Source organism: Nematolebias whitei, chromosome 5 (genome assembly GCF_014905685.2).
Source record: "Nematolebias whitei isolate Nwh7 chromosome 5, NemWhi1, whole genome shotgun sequence".
Classification (NCBI taxonomy): domain Eukaryota; kingdom Metazoa; phylum Chordata; class Actinopteri; order Cyprinodontiformes; family Rivulidae; genus Nematolebias; species Nematolebias whitei.
In genome coordinates this window covers 20,730,932-20,755,835 of record NC_056502.1, presented here as the reverse complement: position 1 = coordinate 20,755,835, position 24,904 = coordinate 20,730,932, and the positions used below count along the sequence as shown (strand labels likewise).

The following is a 24,904-nucleotide window of genomic DNA, read 5'->3' as shown; positions in this document are numbered from 1 at the left end:
TGAACCACTGGACAAGATTTAACAAAACTTTCAGAAAGTAACCGCTCTACAAAATAAAATCTTTTGGAGCTAATCCATTTCAAGATGACTGCCACAGCTAACCAACATTATCCAGCACACAAACGTTTATAACACAAATACCTTTATAGACATTGAGCTAACATTTGGTGTGGTAGTAGCCGAGAGTCATTTTCAACACACAACCCGAGTGTGATCTCATGAACAAGTGCACTTTCAGCACAAGTTAACCTTTGTCTTAACGTCTACAATGGAAGGCGGTGGGCGATAACATAAAGGAATGCCAGGTCTTTAATTTGAAGGGTTTAACAGAGGCCTGAATTTTATATATATTTAAAAAAAAAAAAGATCTGGACAGATTCATAACTGCAAACTTTTCACTTCTTGTTCTGCAAAGCTATAGCTGCCCAACTTTTGAGTAAACAACCAAAATGGATTACAGACGAGGGCACAAGTTCAGCTGCAATCAGTTTTTATTGTTGTTGCAGTTTTGACTCATTGCCCTCACTGCGTTTATCACAAAACTCATAAAAGATGTCAGAAAAACCAGCTTCGCCCTCTGGAACCAGACAGCCAGGGTCTGTGCACCACCCAGTGGTGGCTTCAACATGCTAAAAGATACAAATCTGCAAAGGTCACAAAAACATGACCGTTTATTTACATCGTTTTAAACTAAATCAATTTTTCAAAAGGAGAAAAATACAGAACTGCTGACGAGAACTGTAAAAAAAAAAGCAAACCTGCATAAACAGTTTATGAAAACAAACAGCATGTTAAGGGTTAAATTGCCTTTTTAAATTTAATGCAGTAACATGCATAAGCAAAATCAGCCAGTTTATCCTGTTATCCATCCGTCAGGTAGAATTGTTCTTATTAATTTGAAGCAATGTTTAAAACTGATCCAAATTTAAATTTTTCTTTATTTTCAAAGAAACGTGTTTAGTTTTCCAAGGCTAGCACCAGAGTGCGTACATGTTAAGACCAAGTGAAGCGATGAGAATAAATTATGAAACAAAAATCAGAAGTTTGCTTTAATTCAAAAGCAGGCACGTTCTAGTTAAAGCTGTTTAAAACAAAGGACATCAGTGAACCTGACAACAAAAACAACCGAGTTAACACCACAGAAATATTCAAGCGTGAGGAACTAAATGACCTGAATAAAGACTGTGGCTGTACAGAACGTATCTGTTAAAACCAGAACTCGCAAATGAACTCGTCAACCTTGAAGATGTTAGGGCTGTGAGACTGACGGCTCACGATCGTGTCACCTTCCAGGTGTCTTTTAGTTTCACACGTAGTTGATCAGATCGTTATTTTCCTCCTTCTGTTTCTCCACCGTTCGGCTCATGGCGTCCAGAAAACCCTTGAGGCTTACCGTTGGTGTCTGGAGACAAACAAAAAGAAAGCGTTTTAAAAACAACATTTCTCTTTGTTTTCACGACAAACTAAAACTCAAAGCGTACCTTTACGAAAAGTGCATGAGCTAGAAATGGTAACTTCCGGAGTGCTCTTCCGCTCAAACCTTTGCTTTTCCTGGAGTTCAAAGAAAGCGACAATGGAAGGGAGCGTTAAACTCTGGTTGTTTGGCTCGTGCTGACGCTGGTCGGTCTACTCACTGAGCGATGGCCCTCAGCCTCAGACTGTGCTCGGACACCTCGCTGTCAGCGAAGCCCATCGTCTCCAGCTCGTACATGGTGAACAGCTGCTGCCGGGGGTAAACGATCTGACACTGGATGGAGCATGAAGCAGACTCATTAGACCGCATGTGTCAAACTCCAGGCCTGGGGCCTTGATAACATCACATCTGGCCCTCTAGATATTTTAAATGTTAAATATTTTGTATCGCCTCTCGTTTTGCTTAAAAACCTGCCATACTTTAGTGCAGACTTGTCGTGACAGGTGGTCATGTTTGAGGTCAAGAACATCTGGTTTGTTTTATTATTCAGCAATCTTTGATTTGGACGTGGAAAGAGCAACAGAAAACGTTAAATGAACCTGCAGCCAAGAAAACATGTCACGTGTTTGACCTGAGTTATTGTACTTATTGAAACCGGCCCTTTTGGTTTGAGACAAGTATTTTGTGCTTCTTTAACTTCTTTCTGAAACTTTCAGCTTGTTATGCTCCTTTCAGGTCAGGTGATAAATCACCAAATTTCAAACAACTACGCATTATTTTGAAGCTTTTGAGATGGAGAATTTAAAAATAATATGAACTCTGTACTGAAAAAAAATTCACATTGTGACTCATTTTACCAGCACAGGTCACATATTTCATTAAATCATAAACATCAACCATAGAAAACTAACATATGATCAGCTTTTAGTCCATCTCATTGATTTGTCCTGATCCTTAGCTTGCTGACCACGTGTCACGGTTTTGTTTCAAAGCCTTTACCAAAACCTCAAACTCCAACAAACTACAGCTGCAAAAGCAAAACTAACATCTCTCAGAAAGCTCCTAGAATAAAAGACAAAACAGTCAAAAATTCCTGATACAACGTTCTAGGATTACAGTGTCCTGCGCAACGAAGAATCTCCACCAACAAACTCTCAAAGGTTCACAAACAACTTGGTGTCACTTCAGAGCATCTCCAGGGACTTTATGAAAACGCGAAAACATGAAGCCAACGTGTCTTAAAACTAACAACCAACAAAAGGTAAAAAAAACGACATCTGTCTTCAGTAAAACTCCTATTTCACACTTCTATTTTTTTTATTGTGAAGTCCCCAAATTGTTTTTCAGGCGTCCGGCTGAGACGCAGCCCTTCCACTGCTTTAAATAAACGTGACAACAAAGAGCTGAGGCTTAAAACATGTCGTGTCTGCAAACCAATAAAAGACGCCCCGGAGGCCGAGTCCATTTGTTTTTAGCACCAACATAAACATCATGTCCTCTATAATTCTGTTGCATCAAGACAGTAAAACTGAGTTCCCAGCGGAGTTTGAGGAAGAAACACTTCAGTTTTTCTTATAAAGACATTTGAGCCAGTGTTGTAAAAAGTTATTGTTGGCGAACAAGCGGGTCACCTTCATCAGCTCCTCGAGACACGAGAGGTAGATGTTATAGATGCCTTTTTCCGACGGAGGTCCGATGTACTGCTTGATGTCTGCTCTGTCCACAAACGCCAAGTCGATCTTCTCTGTCACGTTGGACGTTGTCAGGATGACCACGTTGGAATGCCTGCATAAATAAACCCCGAGTCGCAAAGCAAAAAGAAACAAGGTCTGTAAATGTACGTTTGGGGCAAATTATACCGCATTATAGTAACGTTCTGGTTTCTGACTGTTTGATCTGATCCAGCTGAGTGAGGACGGAGTTGACCACTCGAATGGCGTCAGAAGGCTCTGTTCCTGCCTGACAGGCGTTCCTCGCTGCCGTCAGACTCTCCACCTACAGGAATTCATCACAAAACAGCTACGGTTTACACCACACACGTGGACAAGAGACTTTTCATCCATCTAAAACAGGGGTGTCCACACTTTTTCATCATGTAAGCTAATTTTAAAATGACCAAGTCAAAGTGATCTATCTACCTGTTCACACGAGAACAACCTCTGGAAACTGTAGTGGGTTTTCAACGTTTATTATGGGTAATAAACAAAAAATGAGTGGGTTTACATGAAAAACGCTGTAGTTTCCATGTCAGTCGGGTTGCCAGATAAGAAATTATTAACTATAGTACTGTCGCTTTAAAATGATAGTATTTTGACCTAAACTGTCATATGTGCTGAGTAAAGATATTCTAAGGCCCTGTTTATACGAGAACAATTTCTGGTGAAAATGGCAGAGTTTCATTGCGTTTGTTCTGTTCATTTACACAAAAATAGCAAATGTTTTCTCTGACAACTGCACAATTTGAAAACAGGCTCCTGAGTGCAATGTTTCAAAAACGTCCCATTGTCGTGTAAACAGAAAAAAAAAAAAAAAAAAAAAGGTATTTTCTGTCAGGGAATCCCTGGCACATGCACAGTATGACGTAAAGCATAACTTTTTCCTATAATCCACCGAAGAAGAAACTATCGACAATGGCAGATACCAGAGTATTGTTTGTGCTACTGACTTATAAATCGAACTACGGCTCTCCAACACAGTGCATATTTTCTATCCCTTTACTTAAACAATCGAATATTAAATAAAAGGCTTTTTTTAAAGCTTGCACATTGCAAACTTAGCGTTTCAAGTTTCAAAGAACATAGCACCAACTAGTGGTGCGGTGGAGGAACTACACTGTTTCCACATCTACCATTGCTGTGTAATTGTGTAAATCAGAGATTGTAATTAAAATGTTTTCATATAAATGTGTTAATAGAAATGGGGGAAAAAATTCTGTTTTCATGTGATCGTTGTCGTGTATGTAAACAGGGCCTAAGAGGAGGTGTGTGTTGTGTTTGTTGAACATGTGCACAGAAAAGGAGGTAAATAAGATGTTTTAAATTTATCTGGCAACACTGATGCAGGGCTCAGTTGCATTCACTGTGCATGCAGTGTCTGAACGACAGTTGTCTAAACTTGTGAACACACCAACGTCTCTTTGGACACTGGATTTTATTAGTTTTGCTTCTACATGATGAAAAAGGGGGAGTAGCACAAAAATCACTCTGCTCTTTGCCATTTATTATAACTGTTGCTAGTGCAGAAAAACTTTAGATTGCAGCTGCGTGTAGTGCACATGTGCGACTTCACACTTGCGGAGCATTTTACACTTCAATGGGAGGTTCCCCCAAAATTTTCCACTCTGAGACCTGGTTTGAGAGAATGAGGGCTGTGACTGGCTGCACTGTATGTCAATCAAGAGACAAATTTCATAGTGAGGAAGGATGTTAGGCTAACTTCTATTTTTTTTAATGCCATGTGATCTACCCATGAAGCCTTTGCGATCAACCGGTAGATCGCGATCGATGTACTGGGCACCCCTGATCTACAACATTGCACTGAATAGATTTAAAGTGTTTTTTGTTTACTCCTAAATGAGACCAGACCTCATCAATCAGAACAAACACGAGAGCGTCTTTGTCAACGATCAGCTGCTGGATCTTCTGGAACATCTTTGTGACCAGCTTACCGCTCTGCAACAAAAAGACAAGATCAAAAGAGAGAAAATCAGCCAAGACAACCTCCGGCTAATTTATTTGTTACAGAAAAGAAAACCAAAAAAGGTTTACCTCTGAAAACCACTTTGAGAACAAACTGTGACTGTTTATCTCCACAAACTGCCCGTACGAATACCTGCAGGGGTAAAGAATGAACTGCGAGATGAAAAGAGCCGCTGGAGTTGAAGCCGAAGTCGACGATGCTCTGAAATGAATACCGTCTTACCGATTCGACAGTCTGATTGACAGTTTCTGGGCGAGAGCTTTGCACAGCGATGTTTTCCCCGTGCCCGGGGGTCCTAAATGAGAGCGGAGAGATAAATTGTTTAAACTCGTTATCTGGCAGGATCTCAGTCGACCAAAACTTTTCATTTACCGTGAAGCAGCACGACACGGTTCCACGAAATCAGGTTGTTGTCAACGTTTTTGTCCGAGAAGTACATCGTTGTCGTCACATAATCCAGGAGCTGAAGGAAAACATGCACACCGTCAAATTAAGCCAGCCTGATGGCGATCCATCTGCAGCTGTTCGTCGTTACTTCACCTTGGTTTTCACTCCAGTCTCGTAAACAAGACTTTCCCAGATCCCGTGAAATTCGGCTGTTTCAAAAGAGAAGAGGTTTTTTTTCAGAGGTGGTCACATCTTAATGAGCTGAAGCACAAAAAGTGTTTTTCCTTTGACCTGGTTCTAGTTCTTGTTTGATCGTGATCTTAAAAATATTTACAGCTCTTATGAGTTCTTGTGATGAAGCCACATATTTCAAGTTTTGATTGTTCTATTTCTAATCACTGCAACCGTTTCCATTGGTAAACAAACACACATGGTGACTGGCAGTCGTTCACAAGTTTTGCTTACAAAGTTTGACTTTATGGACACATTAACTGTTGATATGTGAAAAATAACATTATATTATTATTGTTTAGCATATATATTAGATCTTTATATACTGTATCTTTATTATACTTAATATTTTTGCTATATTTGGGTGTAACTGGGACGTCGAGTACACAATTTTGTTCCACCTCATGTACCACATATGATGCGAATGACAATAAAAAACCTTGAAAACAAATGTGGGGATTTTTTTTTTTTTTTTTTTACCAGTCTTCATGACTTTGCATCAAATGCCTTTAGAACAATTACAAATCCAGTTTCCATAAAACACAAAAAAAGACAATAAAAATGTGTAAACAAAGCAGCTTGTTGGGCACCCAGTGTTCACACCGCATCAAATTTTATCGATTGGGAAGATTTTTGAGACTGGATAATAATAATAATAATAATAACAATAATAATAATAATAATAACTAAGGTTAAAACTGACTTGTTTCTGGATCGTGTCCTCTAAATCACGACAAAAAAAAAGGAATGATGTTTGTGGAAAAAATAGCTTAAAATAAAAGATCTTAATAAAAGCAGAGAAAGAAAAACAAGCAAAACTAACATCTGAACTGGTTTCAGCACTCCTTTGATGATGAAAAAAAACCATCTAAATTAGTACAAAATAATAATAAAGAAATTCATTCCTGAAAAGGGTGAGGTGTAGATATCACGTGTCAGGCTTCAGATTAGATTTAGATGTTTTTATTTGCATGTGCTTACACTTGAGAAAGATTTGTGGAAATTAAATAACTGAAGCATTTGTTTGTTATAAACTACCATGGTTCAACCAACCTACACCTTATTATTCATATCATTTTGTTTTATTTGTGTATATGGATTTTATTTTAAAGAAGTCTGTATTTAGTTGTCCCGTGATCTTTTTGTTCTACCCGTCTCTTCCTCTGAGCTTGACAATGTTCCACACCGTCAGTGTTTTGGCCAAATAAAATGACAAATTACAAAACACTGAGCATCCAAATACAGATAGCATAAAGATGCCATTTGGATTGGTACGCAGCCTCTTTTCCCTCATGGATCAAGTAAATGTTAGTTCAGTGACCTCTCTCTAACAGACGGGGTGCTTTTAATACAAAAAACTCTAATCCTACACATAATACACTTTAAACATGAACAAGATTTTTGCTGAGTCACCTGTTGGCAGGAGCCAATGACTTGCTGCTGAGAGCTCCTCATCCTCCTCTAAACTGAGCATGCTGGGCCCTTCATCGTTCAGAGTGAAGACGTGAATGAAGACTGAGCAGCTCTTTAAATCAAGGGGCTAAACGAGAAACAAGATAAATATATAACCAGCTGTGTGGAATTATTACACTTTTATAAAAAAACTTTGTTTAAAAATAAACTCAAAACAGACCAAAACGACTAACCTGTGTGATCATTTCCTCCAGATCAACTATGGCCACTGACTCCACATGCCTCTGCAGGAACTCCTCATCAAACTCTGTCCACCTGTAGTTTCCAAAAACCATGCTGTGGCGATTCAGTAGAGCCTGGACGTGCATCTTTACCTCAGAGAGTTTTGCAGTGCTGCAACAGAAACAGATAAAATCAGATGGCCCACTGTATGTTAAAGCAGCGGTTTTCAACAGTGACTTATTTAGCAACATCCTGCAAGGTCGACTTAAAGTTGCCTTAATTCTCTGCTGCGTAGATTGACATGGCAAATAGTTTCTTACAAATTTTGAGTTGGGCATGGTGGCTGTAAGGGGACTGAGTTATTTCATGATTTCAGGTCTATCTGACTGGAGGCTAAAGAAAGCACCGTCAGGTTCAGCATGAGATGAAATGAGCTCTGTAGCACAGTCAGCTGTCATTCAGAAGCTGTCCTCAGCAGATAAAGGCAATGGTTTTGTAAAATAAAACAGCATTAAGGAAGACACAAAAGGTTAAATCAGGTCATCTGGACAGTTTCTTTTTTTTGGGGGGGGGGGGGAGAAATGTTTCCTGATTTAACTTTTTTTGTATTTATCTACCTGGATGATTGAGCTTACAAACCTTTTCTACAGCATTAATGAAGGTTATAACCTATGAGTAATGCTCATTTTCTATTAATAGGGTAAAAAAAATTAGACCAACTTGTTTTTTTTTGTTGGTAAGCTTGTGCCAAACTTGCTGTGATTTCACCTGCTTGGACATGTAGTTTGTTCATTAGTCCCCTTTCAAACCAGCTACTGTAGTGTTATCTTTATCCAGAAACTATGATTCATTTTGTTGCAAATACTTTGGCATTAAATATAAAAATTTAAGTACTAGATCCAAGTTTCTAAAAAATATAAATAAAAAAGTAAATGTGGTCTGTGGGGTTTAAATTCTCAACAAGTGTTTTATTTTACTTTATTTTAGAGGCAGGGCACTAAATAGTATCAATGATAGCTCATGGAGGTTAAAAAAGCCCATTAGTACTTGAAAAATAATTCAAAAGTACGCTATGCGATTAAAGATGTGTTTGAAACTTTTACTTTGAATTTGTTGGGATTAAACATCTCCAGTGGGTTTTACTTACTATCATTCACTTGACTCACCTGAAAGATTTAACGTGGACCTCCACGTTGATATTTTGTTTGGTCGCCACGTCCATTCTGTCAACATCCATTTTAGTACTGCTGCAGCGACAAGAACATCATTCAGAAACGTACACAACACAAATCGAGTTTTATAACTCCGCTGCGCTAGATCCCATCCAAAGGGATTCAGCTACTTACTCTCACTTTAAAAGAAATCAAATTTGAATTAATTAATAAGACTGGAAATAATGAATATGCTATCAATAAATTTGATTATATTAGCTAAACATTATGTTCATAAATGTCGTTTTTTTCAAATGTAAACCTAATGTGAACCACTGGAAGAATGAGCTAAAGTCCTATGCAAAATCATTAAAATATGTAAAAGGAAAAAATGCTGGCAAATTTCTTAGTTTCTTGGTTAATTTCAATTTCCTCATATACTGCCTTATTTTTTTATTTTATCCTTCAATATTTCTTTTATTTCCATTATGTTATGAGTCACCTTTAGTAACTTTCGATTGTAAGAATTGGTACTTTTTGTTTTGTATTGTTATGGTTAAATAAAGTAAAAAAATAAAAAAACAAAATAAAAAAACTCCGCTGCGCTAGCTAACTAGCTCATATACGTAAATCGTCAAAGCTGCAACTAGATGAATAAAAAAACAAGTTAAAAATATTTAAACGCACCTTACAACGTCTGTCAAATCATCTGTCAAATCAATAGCTTGTATCAAATCTTTTTGGCTAGTTAACGACAGGCTGACGAAAGCCGACAACAACGGTAGTTGAACTCAGCGCGCTGATTTGTTACCCCGGAAGTACAAATCCCCCCCGGAAGTACAAAGTCACTGTGAAGGTTTTACATCCGGTTTTTATTTGTTGCTGCTAATATTGTTAGCTTGTGTTGTCCGGTTCGTAAACAGTGGGAGGGAAACTGAAGTAAACACAAGACTTTGACAGTAAATAAAGACAATATGGGGAAGAAACACAAGAAACACAAACCGGAGTGGATGACAGTTGGTGGTACCTGGTTATTTGTTTTACTATTAGCTTTAGCCGATCCGCTTTTGTTGTAGCTAGCTTTTATGTTAGCGAGTGTAGACTAGTAACTAACAGCTCAGCTGTTAGATAGCAGATAATATTCTTTGCAAATTGAATTTAAATGTGTTTTTATGTTTCCGTTTGCATCAGTTAATTTTTTAAAATCTGAAGGGCAGATATAGAAGATGGTGTGTTCACTGGTGTCTGCAATAAAGAAACATGTTTTTCTAGACTAGAGTCATAAATGTTTTTCGAGTTTTTGAATGAAAGCTAATGAATATTACAAAGATTTTACATAAATATGCTGCGTTTTCTGTTAAACAACTTTGTTAGAACAAAAGCACAGAAAATATACAATCAAGCAATAATACTTTCTGCTTTTTGTGCTTTACCTCATTGACATCTTGCAGTTTCATTATTCAGTGATGCAGTATTGTTAGTAAAACTGAAGGGGAAAAAAAAACATTATTTCACAAGATGGAGGACACCTAACCTTGTAGTGTTGAGGTCCAAAAGCAGTGGATTGATAGTTCTGGCTCAGTGGCCATTTTTACAGTTATATTTTACTTCACTGTGTTTGGATGTTTTACGCTAAATCTGAATCACTTTCTATAAACAGCTACAACTTAAAGATATTCAGCTGTTGTAATTAGTATATGAACAAAGTTTTGAGCACAATTTAAATAGAAGTATCAAGTAGATTTGCTTGTAGATTAATATTTTTTGTCTTAAATCAAGCAGTGGTTGTCTACACATTTAGTAAATCCTTAAATATGCCATTACAGTAAAAGTGGTAGCCATTAGTCATTTTCAGAGTTGTACTCAAATTTTGTACAAATTAGAAAATCCTTGTATGGACACTTCTGTCATGCATCACTGTTTGAGCTAACACTGTTGTCCCTTTCCTAAATATTATATTTATTATAATATTTATTATTGCAGACTTTGAGGATAAAGCCCTTGAGAAGCCCCTGAAGATCAAGCTGAAGGTTGGAGGAAGTGAGGTGACAGAGCTCTCTGGTTCGGGCCTCGACTATGACGACAGGTCAGACCACGAGCGAGAACGCCACAAAGAGAAGAAGAAAAAGAAGAAGAAAAAGTCTGAAAAGGATAAAGAGAAATATGGTGATGAAGAGGAGAGAAGGCGGCGGAAGGTTAGTACACAGTCCACACGATGTGCTGCATCTTTTAATGGTTTTATTTTAAATAGCAGTTTATTTTAAAATTGACTCAACTGGCAGGAGGAAAAAAGGAAGAAGAGAGAAAGAGAGCAGAATGAATTGGAGGCATCAGCTGCAGCTTGTGGTGGCGCACCTGTTGAACCATTCACACTGACAAAAACTATAAGTATCTCATTAGAGGTGAGAAAGTAAATATTCTTTTCGTTATGAGTGATGAACTCCCATTGATTACGTTTCACTGTTGTTTATGTTCTGTTTGTGTATCATCAGCCAGAGGAGAAGAGAAAAAAGAAAGAGAGGTTAGAAGTAGAGGATGAAGTAGAAGAGTTTCACCCCAGTGTGAAGGTGGAAGTTGAACAGCAAGGAGACAGACCCGTTAGAGCATGCCGAACGCAACAAGGCAAGAGTGCTGCTCATCAACACAGCTGATATTTCTGGTTATGTGCATGTAGAAGTGTCAGTAATAGTTTGTTTTCTACATGCAGAGAATGAGTCGACTCCTCGTCAACAACTGCTTGAACACTTTTTGAGGCAGCTGCAGAGGTGAGAAACAGATTTACTCTTAATTTTTGCATCTGTTTCAGTTTTCATCCACACAGATGGACATAGATAGACTGAGAATTACCCAAAATTGAGTGTTCTCAGCGACTATTAGTCACTGAGGTTGAATTATTTTCTTGTGGGATCTTCTTTTTACCCAGCATTATAAATGCGCACAGTAGGCACATTAACATGACATTTCCTAAAAAATACAAGGAAATATCCTAAAAATAATTTTCGCTGTAGGATAAAACCTTTACGGTTTTGACCCAGTTTTTTTTTTTTTTTTTTTCCCTCAAAAGCTAATTTTGCATAAATCCTCTTTGGCCTAAAATCAACATAACTTCAGTTTGATTTCATGGCTTTCTTATTGCGTAAACAGAATCCTAAAAATAGCTTCATTTTTATGTTGTTTGATACAGAACATGTTTAATAGCATGTATAAAAATAATAAAGTATTACTAACTCAACAACAAGCTATTTTTAGTGAATCTGTTTTGCTCTTAGTGAAGCAGTGAGGGCTTTCATTTTACACTTTTTTATCAATATAAATGTAAGTTAAATTTAAGTGCTAACAAACTGGAACAAGTTCAATTAAAAAAAATCTTGTAAAATGTTCTAATTGATTAATACAAATAGTGCACAGTATTGTGCTGGTGAAGATTCATCCAGGTTGTCAATCCAAAAAAAGTTGAAAAACAAAACAACTGGACTTTTATTCTGAAGCTGAAGATGTTTATAAACCCTCCTGAAATGGAAGCGAATCAGCTTCAAAATAAAAATCTAGTTGTTTTGTTTTTCAATTTTTTTTTGCGTAATGCGCAGTATTCATTTATACAGATTGTATTGTTTTGTTTTTTTCCTCACGTGCTGCAACATAATTAGACGAGAACTCTCCACTTAGCGGTTTAAACAAGTCTGAAAGCTGCTGTCGGTGATCAAAATGATGATATATCTCTGTCTTTTCAGAAAAGATCCCCACGGATTCTTTGCCTTTCCAGTAACAGATGCAATCGCTCCCGGTTACTCGTCCATCATCAAACATCCGATGGACTTCAGCACCATGAAAGACAAGATTAGAAACAACGACTACAACACCGTAACTGAATTCAAGGTGAGGATATATTTAAAAACAAGAAATAAGCTGGATACTGGTCTTCGGAGAATACCAAACTTCTTAAAGTAATGATTTGTCCTCTTATATGGTGGAACTGATTTTATTTTGTTAAAATTCCAGGCGGACTTTAAACTGATGTGTGACAATGCCATGGTATACAACCGACCAGAGACTGTTTACTACAAGGCTGCGAAGAAACTTCTGCACACAGGATTCAAGATGATGAGCAAGGTGCCATTTCAGAGAAGAATTCTAATAACGAAAATATTATATATATTATTCAATAGACAGTATTCCCTCGTTTATTGTGGGGGTTTCCATTCTCAGTCCACCCGCGATAAGTGAAAAACCGCGAAGTAGGGATAGTAGTACATGTAAGTAGTATATATATATATATATATATATATACATATATATATATATATACATATATATATATATATGTACACGTGTATATATATATATATATATATATATATATATATATATGTGTGTGTGTGTATGTATGTATTTTAAACCCTTCCCCCTCTCTTGCAATATTCTAAACAATGTTTAAAACTCTAAACGCTCTAACAGAGCACAGCATGTCATGATCTCCTCTCTGCCACCTGCTAGTGCTCTCAGCCACACTCTCTTCTCCGCTGCTGAGCGGAGATCATGACATGCTGCAGCAGGAAGCTTCTCCTTGCGCATGTGGGCTGCACACAGGTGCTAAATAATTAAAAATAATTAATTTTAAATAAAAAAAATCCATGCCGATCTTGCGGCTCATCCATCCATCAGCCAATTGTGTGTCATGTCCAATCTTCGAAAAACTGCAATAAAGCGAGTCCATGAAAAATGAACCGTGAAGTAGCGAGGGACTTCCGTATATAATTCTTAATAAAACATCAGAATGTAGCTCCCTTTATAATGTGTTTAAGAACATTGCTGCAGTTCTTGCTTTATATCTTACACTTAATTTTTTAAGTCATTAGGTGTTAACACAAGTGTTATATCTTGGAAAAAGATGCTCGTCTAAATACTGTTTTGATTTTTAACATGTTTTTACAGATTTAGGCAAATTATCTTAACTTAGAGTCAGATATTAAATCATATACTTAAAAATCAACATACATTCATGTCATTTCAAATCCAGATATATGAACATGTTTCCAGAAACCTTTAAGCATATTACTGTATTTTTATACCCACACATTGGCAGACATGGGCTACTGTGATTTTCAAAAGTTTATTCATATATTAAAAATATGTCCTTTTTATTTTACTCTTTTCAGAAATAATTTTTTTTAACTCAATATCAATTATAACAGACTCTTTAAAAAAAACTCAGACAAGTTTATTTAAAGCTTTAATGTGGTCATTGTTGAGGAAGAACAAGCATCGTTGTGAATCCATTAAATCTGTATTTTTAAAACTGATTTGGACACCTTAGATTTAATACGAGTTTAAAACAAAAGGCAAGATGAACCCAAAGAACAAACTTTAGAAAGAATGCCTCTAGAGTCAGATGGTATGCAGTTAATGATGAAATATATTTAAAGCGCTGACTTTTCTAGTAGCTGAGGGGTTTGAAGTCTTCTTAAAGATTCGGCACATTTGGATGTTGTAGCCAAAGGTTAGTCAGTCTTTATCAAAATGCTGGGATGTAGTGTAACTGTTTCTGCCAAGCATCGTTCTCATTATGTATTTTTATCCATAAATTGCCACCCGAGCAGATTAGATGAAGCCCTTCTCTTTTTCCCTTTTATTCTGTGTCCAGGAGCGTCTTTTGGCACTGAAACGCAGCATGTCTTTCATGCAGGACATGGATTTCTCCCAACAGGCAGCCATTTTGGGAGATGAAGACCTGACAGCTGATCTCCCTCCTCCAGAGATTATACCCATCCCCGTTGAATCTGCAAAAAAGTCCAGAAAACAACCAGCCAAAGATATGAAGTGAGCTATCAGGCCCATCCTTATCTGTGTTGAAAATAAATGACTTTTTGTACAAGTAGGGAATGTTTTATTGCCAAACAAGTACTGAGCATCTGCTGGCACTTTTAATCACTTTGTCTGATGGTGTGCATTCTCAGTTACCTTTTTGAACCTGAGGGAAACGCGTGCAGCTTGACTGACAGCACAGCAGAGGAGCACGTTCTGGCTCTGGTTGAACATTCTGCAGATGAAGCACGTGATCGCATTAACAGATACATGCCGAACTCCAAGGTGCTTCATGTTTCTTACTGTTTATATATTTATGCTCAGTTTTGTGTAATTTCCAATTGAAATTTATGCTGTTTTCTCTGCTCTGGGTGGTTTCAGATGGGTTATTTAAGTAAAGACGCAGATGGTTCTCTTGTATATAATGTTGTGAATCAGCTTGATCCTGATGCAGAAGGTTTGTTACGATTGAGGAATATATTTTAAAACACTTTTTTTTCCTCTTGTAAGAAGCTAAACCTGTTCTTTTTTTTTTTTTTTTTTTTGCAGAGGAGGAGACCCACAAAGTGGATCTGACTTCTCTGTCTAATAAGCTTCTGCCTGGATTGACAACATTAGGTTTTAAAGATGATAGAAGACATAAAGGTAGGAGCAGATATATATATGTATATATTTTTTTATTTGTTTTTAAACTTTCTGTTAGATAAATATCTTTCATCATCTGCTTACTCAAATAAGCCACTCTGAGGATACGAGAAGACTTATTAACCGGTTTTACTTGCTCATTCAAAACAGCCTACACACACAGATATACAATGCATGGATCATGTCACTGAATGAGCATTGAACAGTTTGCTGCAGACTTTTATACAGCAGGAGGGTCCAGCAGGCGTTCCCTCATAGCCAGCTGCAGTCAGATCCATGGCTGTCGGCTAGTCGGCCTCCAGCTGGAGATAAGGGAATGTTGTGGGCATGTTCTTATGGCGTCAACAGCAGTGAGGCACTGTGAACCGGCAAGCTGGCCTTCAGGCCGAGACGAGAGAATGTTTTGTGCACACATTACAGAAAGATGTTCTCAGCCATAATAAATTCTCACTTTCTTCCAGCAAGTATTTTTTAGTTAATAAACATTTGACCAATCTTTCCTCTTTCTTGTTCTGTTTAGTGACTTTTCTGAGCAGTGCCTACAACACCCAGAGCCTTCAAAAGAACTCCGTCTTTCACGACTTGCAGCCGGATGAGATAGATAAGCTGTATTCAGCTTATGGAGACGAGACAGGGGTGCAATGTGCTCTGAGGTAAAATTGAGGGCTTTTGAGCAAGGTTATGCTCCGATAGTAACAAAAACAAAATTCCAGTGCAGAATTTGTTCCTTACTTTCTTTTTTAAATGGTTACAGTTTACAGGACTTTGTAAAGGGCTGTGGAAGCATCACCAAGCTCTGGGTTGATCAACTTCTAGACAAAATGACGGGCGGCGATCACGCAAAGGCAGTCAGTCAGGTTCGACAGGTGCAGTATCTGATTTTAGCTTCAAATTTTGTTTTTACCACAGTTTGTTTGGTGACATTCTGCTGGATGTATGACGATTATTTTACATTTCAGAAAAGAAACATGATGTTGAAACCCGATGAAAGCAAGTCCAGCAGCTGTGACCTGCAGGTTGGCTGTCAATCATCCATCAACATACAGTAAAGTAACAGTTTGTTGGTTTACCACTGACTGATCTGTTTGATACTCTGTGTATTTTCATTCAGATGTCAGATGGGGTTGGCCTCGGAGAGAGCAGCTCAGTCCTGGATTTCATGTCATTGAAGAGCTATCCTGATATGTCTCTGGATATCTCCATGCTTAACCCATTAGGTGATTATCTATTAACACGATGTGTGTATGCATGTACACGTATTTGAGTAAAACGGTCGTAACATCATTGGGGAAGTAAAACAAGGAAGGTGGAGCCAGTGTGAACATAACACTGATTATCATACTCTTGCTGTCTGCCTCCAGGTAAGCCAGTGAAAAAGGAGCCTGGAAATGACGAAGCCCACCAGCATTTTGACGACCCTAGTAAGCTGCTACAGGAGTTCCAGGAGGTTCAGGTGGACAGAGTCTCCTCCAGACCTTCGTCCAACTTGTCCTCCCTTTCCAACGCCTCTGAAAGAGACCAGCACCACTTAGGTATTTGTAGCAGGAGCGACTTTTAGACTTTGCCTATCGGTGCAGCCTTCGTTACAGATCAGCCATTTCAGTGCACATAAAAGTCCTGTTTTCTTGTGTCCACAGGGAGCCCATCACATCTGGGTGTTGGAGATCATTCTGAAATGATTCATGATCCCTATGAGTTCCTGCAGTCTCCAGAACCAGAGGGCTCAGACAACAGCTGACTCTACACATAGACTTTCTGTTTTCTTTGTACGAAGAAACAATGTTAAACTGTGTAATCATCACTCAGATTTGTTTTAAAAACTAAAATTAAGTGTACAGGCTGGATTGTATTTGTATGGTTTTGTATGAAGGCAACTCATAAATATGTGTATGTGTAATCACAAGTGTGTTGTTCATTTGGGGCTGAGATGGTGGGGGGCAGGGCAGCCGACTCGGGACCCGAAGGTCTTGGGTTTGATCCCCGGTTATTGCACATCTCATGGTGTCTCTGAGCAGGTCACCCCATCCCCAGTTGCTCCCTGGGCATCAGGCACCTCCAAAGACCGCCCACCCCTCCGCCTGGCGGTGGATGAGTTAAATGTAAAGAGCCAATTTTGCCATTGCATGGGAACAATGATGACAATACATACACATTATTATTATTATTATTATTAATTAACAAACTAAAATCTTTAAACCACTGCATTTCTATGCCATGAGAGTGTTATTAAATTTCATACATATATAGGACATTTATAGTAAAAAAAAAAGAGGTTTAAGTAAAACGAAAAGCTTTATTGTTTACTGGTTTAAGGAACTCATATAAAAATGGCTAACATGCATTTGCATGTAACGTAAATAAAAAAAAAAACTGGGCTGAAAGTTATGAGGGGGAAGTTTTAATATTTTATCTTTTGTGTGCAAATATCTGTGGCTCTCATGGCACAGTCTTAGGGTGGCTCATAATGCCAGCTGCACAAAGAAAAGCTGCATTTTATTCTAAGTCTAAAACAAGGAGTCGGATCGCGCATGCGCAGTGTCACAGTTGCCATAGCAGTTCTCAGAGCCGCTGAGTTGATTCTCCAACTTCTGGCTGACGTCCTTCAGTGACAACAAGGACACAAAACAATTTAACCAGGACTGCGAGCAACTGAGAACCTCCCCTGTTGTAGCTGTGGGCTTCTTGTAATGTGGATGTATATTTAACGCACCTGCACGGCTGATAAACTACGTCCAGGTAATAAAAAATGCGGCGGAAATCTCCGTTTGCGTGGCAGAAACCGTAGGAGTGGATGCGTTTGTCCTTTAGAAATGTAAGTAATTCATCTGAATCACTTTTTTTTTATTATATTTTTTTAAATAGTTTTTATGTGGGATGTTTTTATAGTTTTGAGGGAGTTGGCTTGTTTTTGAATAAAACAAACAAAAAAATGTTTGCTATTCACTAGTTCATTTGTTTAACAAAATATGAATTGTCGATTTTACTCGAATAAACTTTATATATGACGTTAAAAAACATGTAATTATCTCATTTTATCTGTATTTTGTGTATGCTGTTTTTAAACCGAAATATTTTCACAATAAAAGCACTAAAACAAAGGTTGACCTTTGTCTGACCTTGTCCCTCAGGATCATCTGCTTTCTGAAGGGTTTCTTAGTAAGTGTCTCATCGTTTAAATAAGTTAGCGTGCTATTACTATCACACTCGTGCGATTTTACTAAATTAAAGTGTTTAAAAATCAGCTGTCATTTATTTTGTCGGGCTGTCAAGTTTGCATATAGTTCTATTTTGTTTATACATCTGAATGTAGACTACTTGTTCATCCTTTGTGCTGAAAGTACAGAGTGAGTACAGGTCAGAGTTGCTGTCGTTATCTCCAGCTTATTTTCCTAACTCATTTCCCCAGCAAATGTGGATGCACACTGTGGGACCAGTGTGTGTGCGTACTAAAATACAGCCTGTCGCTCAATCTGCTCTCCTGTTTCAGATGAACTGCTTCACTCGGAGGTTGAGGCGCACGGCTCCCGCACGAGGCAGCAGCAAGAACGAGCTGGTCCCCTCCAAGCCCCCCAGGATCAACGGATGGTCGTGGCCCCTGCAGCCTCTGCAAGTTCTGGGGTGGCTGGTGTACAGCTACCTCGCCATAGTCGGCTTCGGAGTTCACATCCCTCTGCTGCCTCATTTGTGGAGCCATTTGGCCTATTCTGTATCCTTCTCATGCAGGGGGAACACTGCTGCCAGTGTAATGCACTGCTGAACGTGCAGCAGTGGGGCGTTAATATCTGATATCCGTTTGTTTGGGCTGCTGGACAAGACAAGGATTTTGTTGTGTGGCTTGTTTGTATAGAGTGCAGTCATAGACGTGACTGTGTCTGTTTTTCTTTGCTCTTTATCAGGCTGGAACGGCTCAATCAGTGGCCTTTTTGTTACACAGCATGATGTCAACACACAAGTTAATTTTACCTAAGCCGTACTGAGTCAGAGGTGCTGCTGATGCCCTTTTCACACAAAAAAACTCCACTTGTTTCAAACGGCTGTTTTTAGTCTCTTTTATGTATTTATTTTTTAAATCGTGCAAAACATGACGAACAAATATACTCGGGCAACTCGGAAAAAGGCAAACCCCTCTAGTGAGGTAAAATAAAACTATAAAACAAAAGAACATCAGTGCAGCGTTTTAAATTCTTGCGTGCAGTTATGATGAGAGAACAGTAATAGAAAGCAGAACAAACGTTACAGCGAGACGAGTATAAACGGACACGATCCAAGAATAAGCAGAAGCAGCTAATTTACTGAGCAGCTTCAGTGTTGTAGTCCTTATAGACTTTCAGATTTTAAGGCTTTACCTCTCAGGACATCATTTTAAACGAACAATGTTTAAATAAAACGCATCATCTTGTACATTGTGTCGTTATTCAACTAAATGTTGTAGCATCCCATAATTCACTGATCTGAACCGTCTGCTGTGAATTAAAAAGCACTCCTTGAAGGAATGCACATAGCCCACCACAAAGATCTGTCAGCACCCAGTATGTGTTGGGATGACTCTCAGCTACTACCACACTTTAGCTCCATATCTATAAAACTGTTCGAGGTATAAGCATTTTTGTGTTTGCCATTGTCACTAAGCTGTGGCAGCCATCTTGACTCCAGACGATAATCAGCTGTGGATGTACATCTACTTTCTGAGAATTTCGTTGAAATCCGTTTAGTTCTTCATGAGATATTTTGCGAACAGACAGCCAAAACACGCAGACACAGTGTTTGATGTAATCAGCCTCTTGCTTTGTAGTAATAATTTGACTCTCATCTTCGCGTTGCTTCAGCTGTTTGAGGTTTGCAGACATTTGTTTGCACACAGCTGCTTCAAGCTTTCACCATAGTATTTCAATCAGGTTGAGGTCTGGACTTTGACTGTGCCATTGCAACAAATTGATTCTTTTCTCTTTCAGCCGTTCTGTTGTAGACGTGCTGCTGTGCTCGGGATTCTTTTCCTGCTGGGTCCGTTTGAGCTAAAGTTTGGTTGTCCAACAGGCGGCATTAGTTGTTGCAAACATCTATTGATGCACTTCATCATTGATAGTACCTGGTGTCATAAGGGGTTTTAGGTCTTTCAACATCAGACCCCCCTCTCCCAGGCATCCCAACTGGGAGTGATCAATTCCAAGCCCGTGTCCAAGAAGAATTGTTGAACCCACTGCCAACAAAGTCCATGCTCAATAATCCAGGTACAATCCAAACAATTTTCAGTCAGGTCATCTGGACAGTTTCTTTTTTTTTTTTTTTTTTGTGCTGAAACGTTTCACCTTCTACCCAGAAGGCTTCATTAGTCAAGGAAAACACCAGTTTTGAACCAGTTTGACATGACTGTCGACGAGGGAGAGGGCGGGCACCGGAGGAGGGGGCATGCCAAAGACACCATCTTAGCACCAACATAACTGGTTTGTTCCACTTTGGAGTAAGCTGTTTGGGGGAAGAATCAGTTTGGTGTTGTGTGTTTCCTTGACTGATGAAGCCTTCTGGATGGAAGGTGAAATGTTTCAGCACACACAAAAAAAGAAACTGTCCAGATGACCTGACTTAAAATTGCTGGATTAACCCACTGCCTGTCGCTCATGACCCACAACCATCTTGAGGCTGTCTTTGCCACCTCCGAGGCCTTGTTGATGGCTTTCCTTTTACATGCTCTTGTAATGCCCAGAAGGCATAGCGTACTTCCAGCAAAGCCCCCACCTTCGATGGGCATACATCGAGTGCGGCAGTTTTCCACCAGCTCAGTGTTTTTCCCTTCATTAGGCCTTCCATCCTCTCCCCCCAGAGCACCGTTAACTCTAGCATAACCACTTGCTTAGATTAAAAACAAAACCCACAATATCAGGTCTGAGGCTGGTTTTTGTGATGTTTCCTGGAAATCTGAGTTGTTTATCCTGGTCCACCCTCATCTGCTTGTCCCGTTCTGATCCCAGGAATCCCTGTTGAGCCTTTGATTGGCAATTATACTGTTCTCCTGCTCGAACGAATGTGGTCTGGCATCTTGAAGGTTTGGGATGTTTGTTCTGGTCAGTGGGAGTACACAAGGACTCCCCCACCACCTTTAGTACCTGGTCATGCCGCCATCAATAGTCGCCCTCGCTTAGTGCTTTGGAACTGGTATGGAAATTGTTTGCGTTTCTCTTTTTGGTACAGGGGGCTCGTAGCTAAAGGTGAGGCGTCATATCATCTGTTTATGTGTGTGTGTGGTGGGGGGAGGGGTTGTCTTTTAGTTAAATATCTTATGAACAACTGGACAAATTTTAATAAAATGCTCAGCAAATAATCATTCGTTCATTCAACCTTTATTCATATATGTTAATCCCACTGAGCCTGGGGGCCTCATTTACAAGGGAGACCTGACTTTTAACAAAGAGTGATGACAACAGTGGACAACAATAGGCAATCATAAAGGATGCGTACAAATTAAAATGTATTATTATTTTTTTTTTTTTAACAAGTAAAAATAAAATGGTAATTAAAAGGATAATTTAAAGGAAAAGTAGCAAAAAAACCAGCTAGGTTGTAAGGCGATGTAGAAAACTAAAAACAGGAACATGTCTGCATTCGTTTTTACCAGGAACTTAGCAGATGTTTGAAGCCACTTAGAGAGGTCAAGGTCGAGAGCTTCAGATCTTTTTGTAAGATGTTCCAGGAAACAGGAGCGGATTAGAAGGCCCTTTAGCCTAGTTCAGTCCACACTGAGGGAACACTGCAGGTAATAGTGTCCTGAGAGCGCACACTGTAACTGCACTCACGCAGAGACATGTAGGAGGAGATGTATGAAGGCAGCAGACCAAGAAGTGATTTAAAGATGAAAATGTACCAGTGAGAGAGTCTGCGTGAAGTTAATGATGTCCAGTTAACCAGTGAATACAGGGTGCAATGGTGGTAGGGTACAGTAGTTACAGCCAGTTATGAATCTTAGTGCACCATGATAGACAGCATCCAACATCTGCAGGGTGCTTGTCAGAGTCAGAGTCAGAGTTTCTTTATTGTCATTCGCACCTCATGTGGTACATGTGGTGGAGCGAAATTATGTACACGGGGTCCCAGTTACATCCAACAATAAAATGTATAAGAAAAACAGTAATAACATCTAAGATATGAACTAAGAAAAACATCAACTAAATATACACTAAGCACTTATAACATAAAAACATTGAACATCAGCACAAACATGAACATGAGTCTGTGAGCAGATGTGCACGCAGAACACATCAACATTGAAACAGATCAGCAGCAACATTGAAACAGATCAGCAGCAACATGATATGGTTTTTCACAGTGATTATTCTAGTTAGAGATTCATGAGTCTAACAGCCTCAGGGTAGAAGCTGTTCCTCAGTCTAGTGGTTCTACACTTAATGCTCTTTAACCTCCTTCCTGAGGGGAGTGGGGCAAAAAGTGTGTGTGCTGGGTGAGTGGGGTCCTTTGTAGGAGCGTTCATGTAAATAATGTCACCGTAATCAATGGAGGGAAGGAAAGTCACAGTTACAAGGCGGTTCCTAGCGTTCAGGGTTAGACTGGATCTATTTCTGAAAAAGAAACCCAATTTAACTTTCAGTTTCCTTACCAAGTTTTCCACATGCAGCTTAAAAGAGAGATGCGAATCGACCAAGATACCCAAATATTTTTAGGAATCGACAAACTCAATAGGAACACGAGGATAAAATCGACAATGTTTGGATGTTTAGAGTTTTTCCTTAACTCTAATCTTTTTCCAGGTTACTGGCATATCATTTATTGCACACTTTTTCACCCATATTGCTGCCGTGACGATCGATCCAGCAGATGGAAGTGTGAGGGCCAAGAAGAGCTATTCTACCCCGCTGCCTCTGTTTGACCGGACGAAGCGAGCGCATGTTATCCAGGATCAGCACTGTTATCTGTGTGATGTCAAGGTGTATGTATCCTAAATCAGTTGTAGTGTTGTAAGTCATTGCTGTTGCATGTTTAAGATTTAAAATGTTCAGTTTCTGTTGTTCAAACATGCTATTCTGGGCAGAGTCTGGCTCTACTTTGGTTTTTGTTTGCAGCTTTGAGAAGCATGTTTGTTTGTTTTTGTTTTTTTCCCCCTTCAAACAATCTCAGAATTCTATTTTTAGTAGTTTTTTAACTATACAGTACAGTGCAAAAGTCTTGTGCTGACATTTTTTTTTACATCTTTCTTCCAAGAAGCCAGACCTTAATGTCTTTATTTTAAAGTGGTCCTGATTAGATCGTCAGGCTTGGAAAACATGATGAACGTTTTTCATTTTGTTGAGCCACCTATGAATCATTCAGACATTAAGAAGCTCCTAAACTCTAAAGACAAACTAGCATTGTGACAACTTGGTAAAAGATCAATTTTAGAATGTATCTTTAGGTTCTTTGTTACCAGCCAGGACTTCAACTTCACCATATTGGACTGCAGCTGGCAACATCAGCCTTTGCTTTTTTCTTTGAAAGATTGCCGGCCTTTTTAACCAGAACCTGCACAATTTGGTGTTTTATGAAGTTTTCCAATCTGTGGATCAATAAGAACTTCTGTTGCTCTTCAAGACAGTGGAACCAAGGTCCACTGGGGCAACAACAGTTGTGCTGGCAGCAGAAAGGCAGACAACTGACACTAAAACATCTCCATCTTCTACTGCTTTTCTGTGGTTGGATCATAGAGGCAACAGGTCCAGGAGAGGAACTGTTGGATAAAAATATCTTCTATTCATTTTATTTACTTAAAGAAGCCACACTCAAAAGGAGAAGATTTTTAACCAGTTTTACTTGCAAGGGTAGACTTTCACAACAGGTTACACAGATTTCCAGAAGTTACATGCATGGAGAACAGTCAGGAGAATCTGCCACGGGCAGTGTGCGAGGCTTGTTTTTAAAAGCTTATCACCTCCCAGCTTGGCAGACTGGTGTCCTTGGCAATCCAGTTGCACAGGCAATATCCTCGTTCAGTTCTCTCCAAGAGAGAAAATAACTCAACTTAAACACATGGTCCATGGGCAGTTAACATTCTCCAGCCATAGTAGTTAAAACATCCATAAGCCTTGACCAAAATACTCTGACAGAAACCCAGACATCTCCCTCTCCAGTGACACTCCAGCTCCTCCTAGGGGACCCCAAGTTGTTCCCAGCTCAGAGAGGATACATTGGGATACACTGGGTCTGGTCTTTTCAGTCTCCATCCAATAGGACATACACGGAAAATCAGACATCCAGGAGCCATCCAAATTAAATGCTACAACCACCTATCGATTCCACCAGCAGTCATATGCTGAAGTGTCCCTGGGTAAGACACTGAACCCCTCATTGCCTCTGATGTGTGTCCCATCGGTGTATGAATGTGATAAAACACTGATTAGTCATGGTCTAGATCTAGTAGAGTGCTGTATGAATGGGTAAACGAGGGTACAGATTGTAGTGTAAAGTGCTTTGAGTATCTTGATAAGATAGAAAAGCACTATATAAGTGCAGTCCATTTACCAGTTTACCTTAAATGACCCCTTTTGATGCAGAGGAGCAGCGGCTCTACTCGGAGCAGATGACGGAGCTCCGCACCCTCTCTCTAAGGCTGAGCCCAGCCACCCTACGAAAGAAGCTTGTATCCGAGTTCTTCTTTCGGTCCTGATCCAAACCTCATGACCACAGGTGGTGGTTTGAATGTAGACAGACCAGTAAATCAAAGGTTTTGCCTTTCGATTCAGCTTTCTTCACCACGACCGACTGAAGCAACGCCCTCATTACTGGAGGACGAGGCCACCAGGCCATTTCCCACATTATCCTACCATGACTAGTTTGAACTCCTCCACCTGAGGCAAATACACTCAATCGGGTATATTCAACTGGCGGTCTGCGGACCACTTCTGGCCTGCGGGTGACTTCAGTCCGGCCCACCAATGAGTTCATAAAATAAAGAATTGGG

General features: G+C 39.2%; 3 protein-coding genes across 3 annotated transcripts in view; 2 read left to right on the top strand and 1 right to left on the bottom strand.

Annotated features, from left to right (window-relative positions):
- Positions 1 to 1,306: 1,306 nt before the first annotated feature.
- trip13 (thyroid hormone receptor interactor 13) lies at positions 1,307 to 8,603 on the bottom strand. The gene is made up of 13 exons (XM_037676992.1): positions 8,533 to 8,603; positions 7,378 to 7,537; positions 7,145 to 7,271; positions 5,654 to 5,709; positions 5,486 to 5,576; positions 5,336 to 5,408; positions 5,182 to 5,245; positions 4,999 to 5,085; positions 3,303 to 3,409; positions 3,046 to 3,199; positions 1,635 to 1,747; positions 1,482 to 1,551; positions 1,307 to 1,402 (listed from the first exon to the last, which is right to left on the bottom strand). Exons 1-13 carry the CDS (start codon positions 8,601 to 8,603, stop codon positions 1,307 to 1,309), a joined length of 1,269 nt encoding a protein of 422 aa, XP_037532920.1.
- Positions 8,604 to 9,375: 772 nt separating this feature from the next.
- Positions 9,376 to 16,830, top strand: brd9 (bromodomain containing 9). Its single transcript, XM_037676990.1, has 17 exons — positions 9,376 to 9,540; positions 10,501 to 10,712; positions 10,800 to 10,919; positions 11,010 to 11,139; positions 11,225 to 11,282; positions 12,249 to 12,393; positions 12,517 to 12,627; positions 14,159 to 14,334; positions 14,472 to 14,604; positions 14,701 to 14,776; positions 14,869 to 14,964; positions 15,485 to 15,617; positions 15,719 to 15,830; positions 15,924 to 15,980; positions 16,076 to 16,181; positions 16,326 to 16,496; positions 16,602 to 16,830. The coding sequence occupies exons 1-17, from the start codon at positions 9,492 to 9,494 to the stop codon at positions 16,700 to 16,702; spliced, it is 1,986 nt and encodes a 661-aa protein (XP_037532918.1). The 5' UTR covers positions 9,376 to 9,491; the 3' UTR covers positions 16,703 to 16,830.
- Positions 16,831 to 17,751: 921 nt separating this feature from the next.
- zdhhc11 (zinc finger DHHC-type containing 11) overlaps positions 17,752 to 24,904 on the top strand; it is a 9,185-nt gene continuing 2,032 nt past the window's right edge. Inside the window, exons 1-3 of the mRNA XM_037677205.1 lie at positions 17,752 to 17,776; positions 18,452 to 18,670; positions 22,722 to 22,900. Coding sequence (XP_037533133.1) covers positions 17,756 to 17,776; positions 18,452 to 18,670; positions 22,722 to 22,900 — 419 coding nt within the window. The 5' untranslated portion in view covers positions 17,752 to 17,755. The remainder of the gene's footprint in view (positions 17,777 to 18,451; positions 18,671 to 22,721; positions 22,901 to 24,904) is intronic.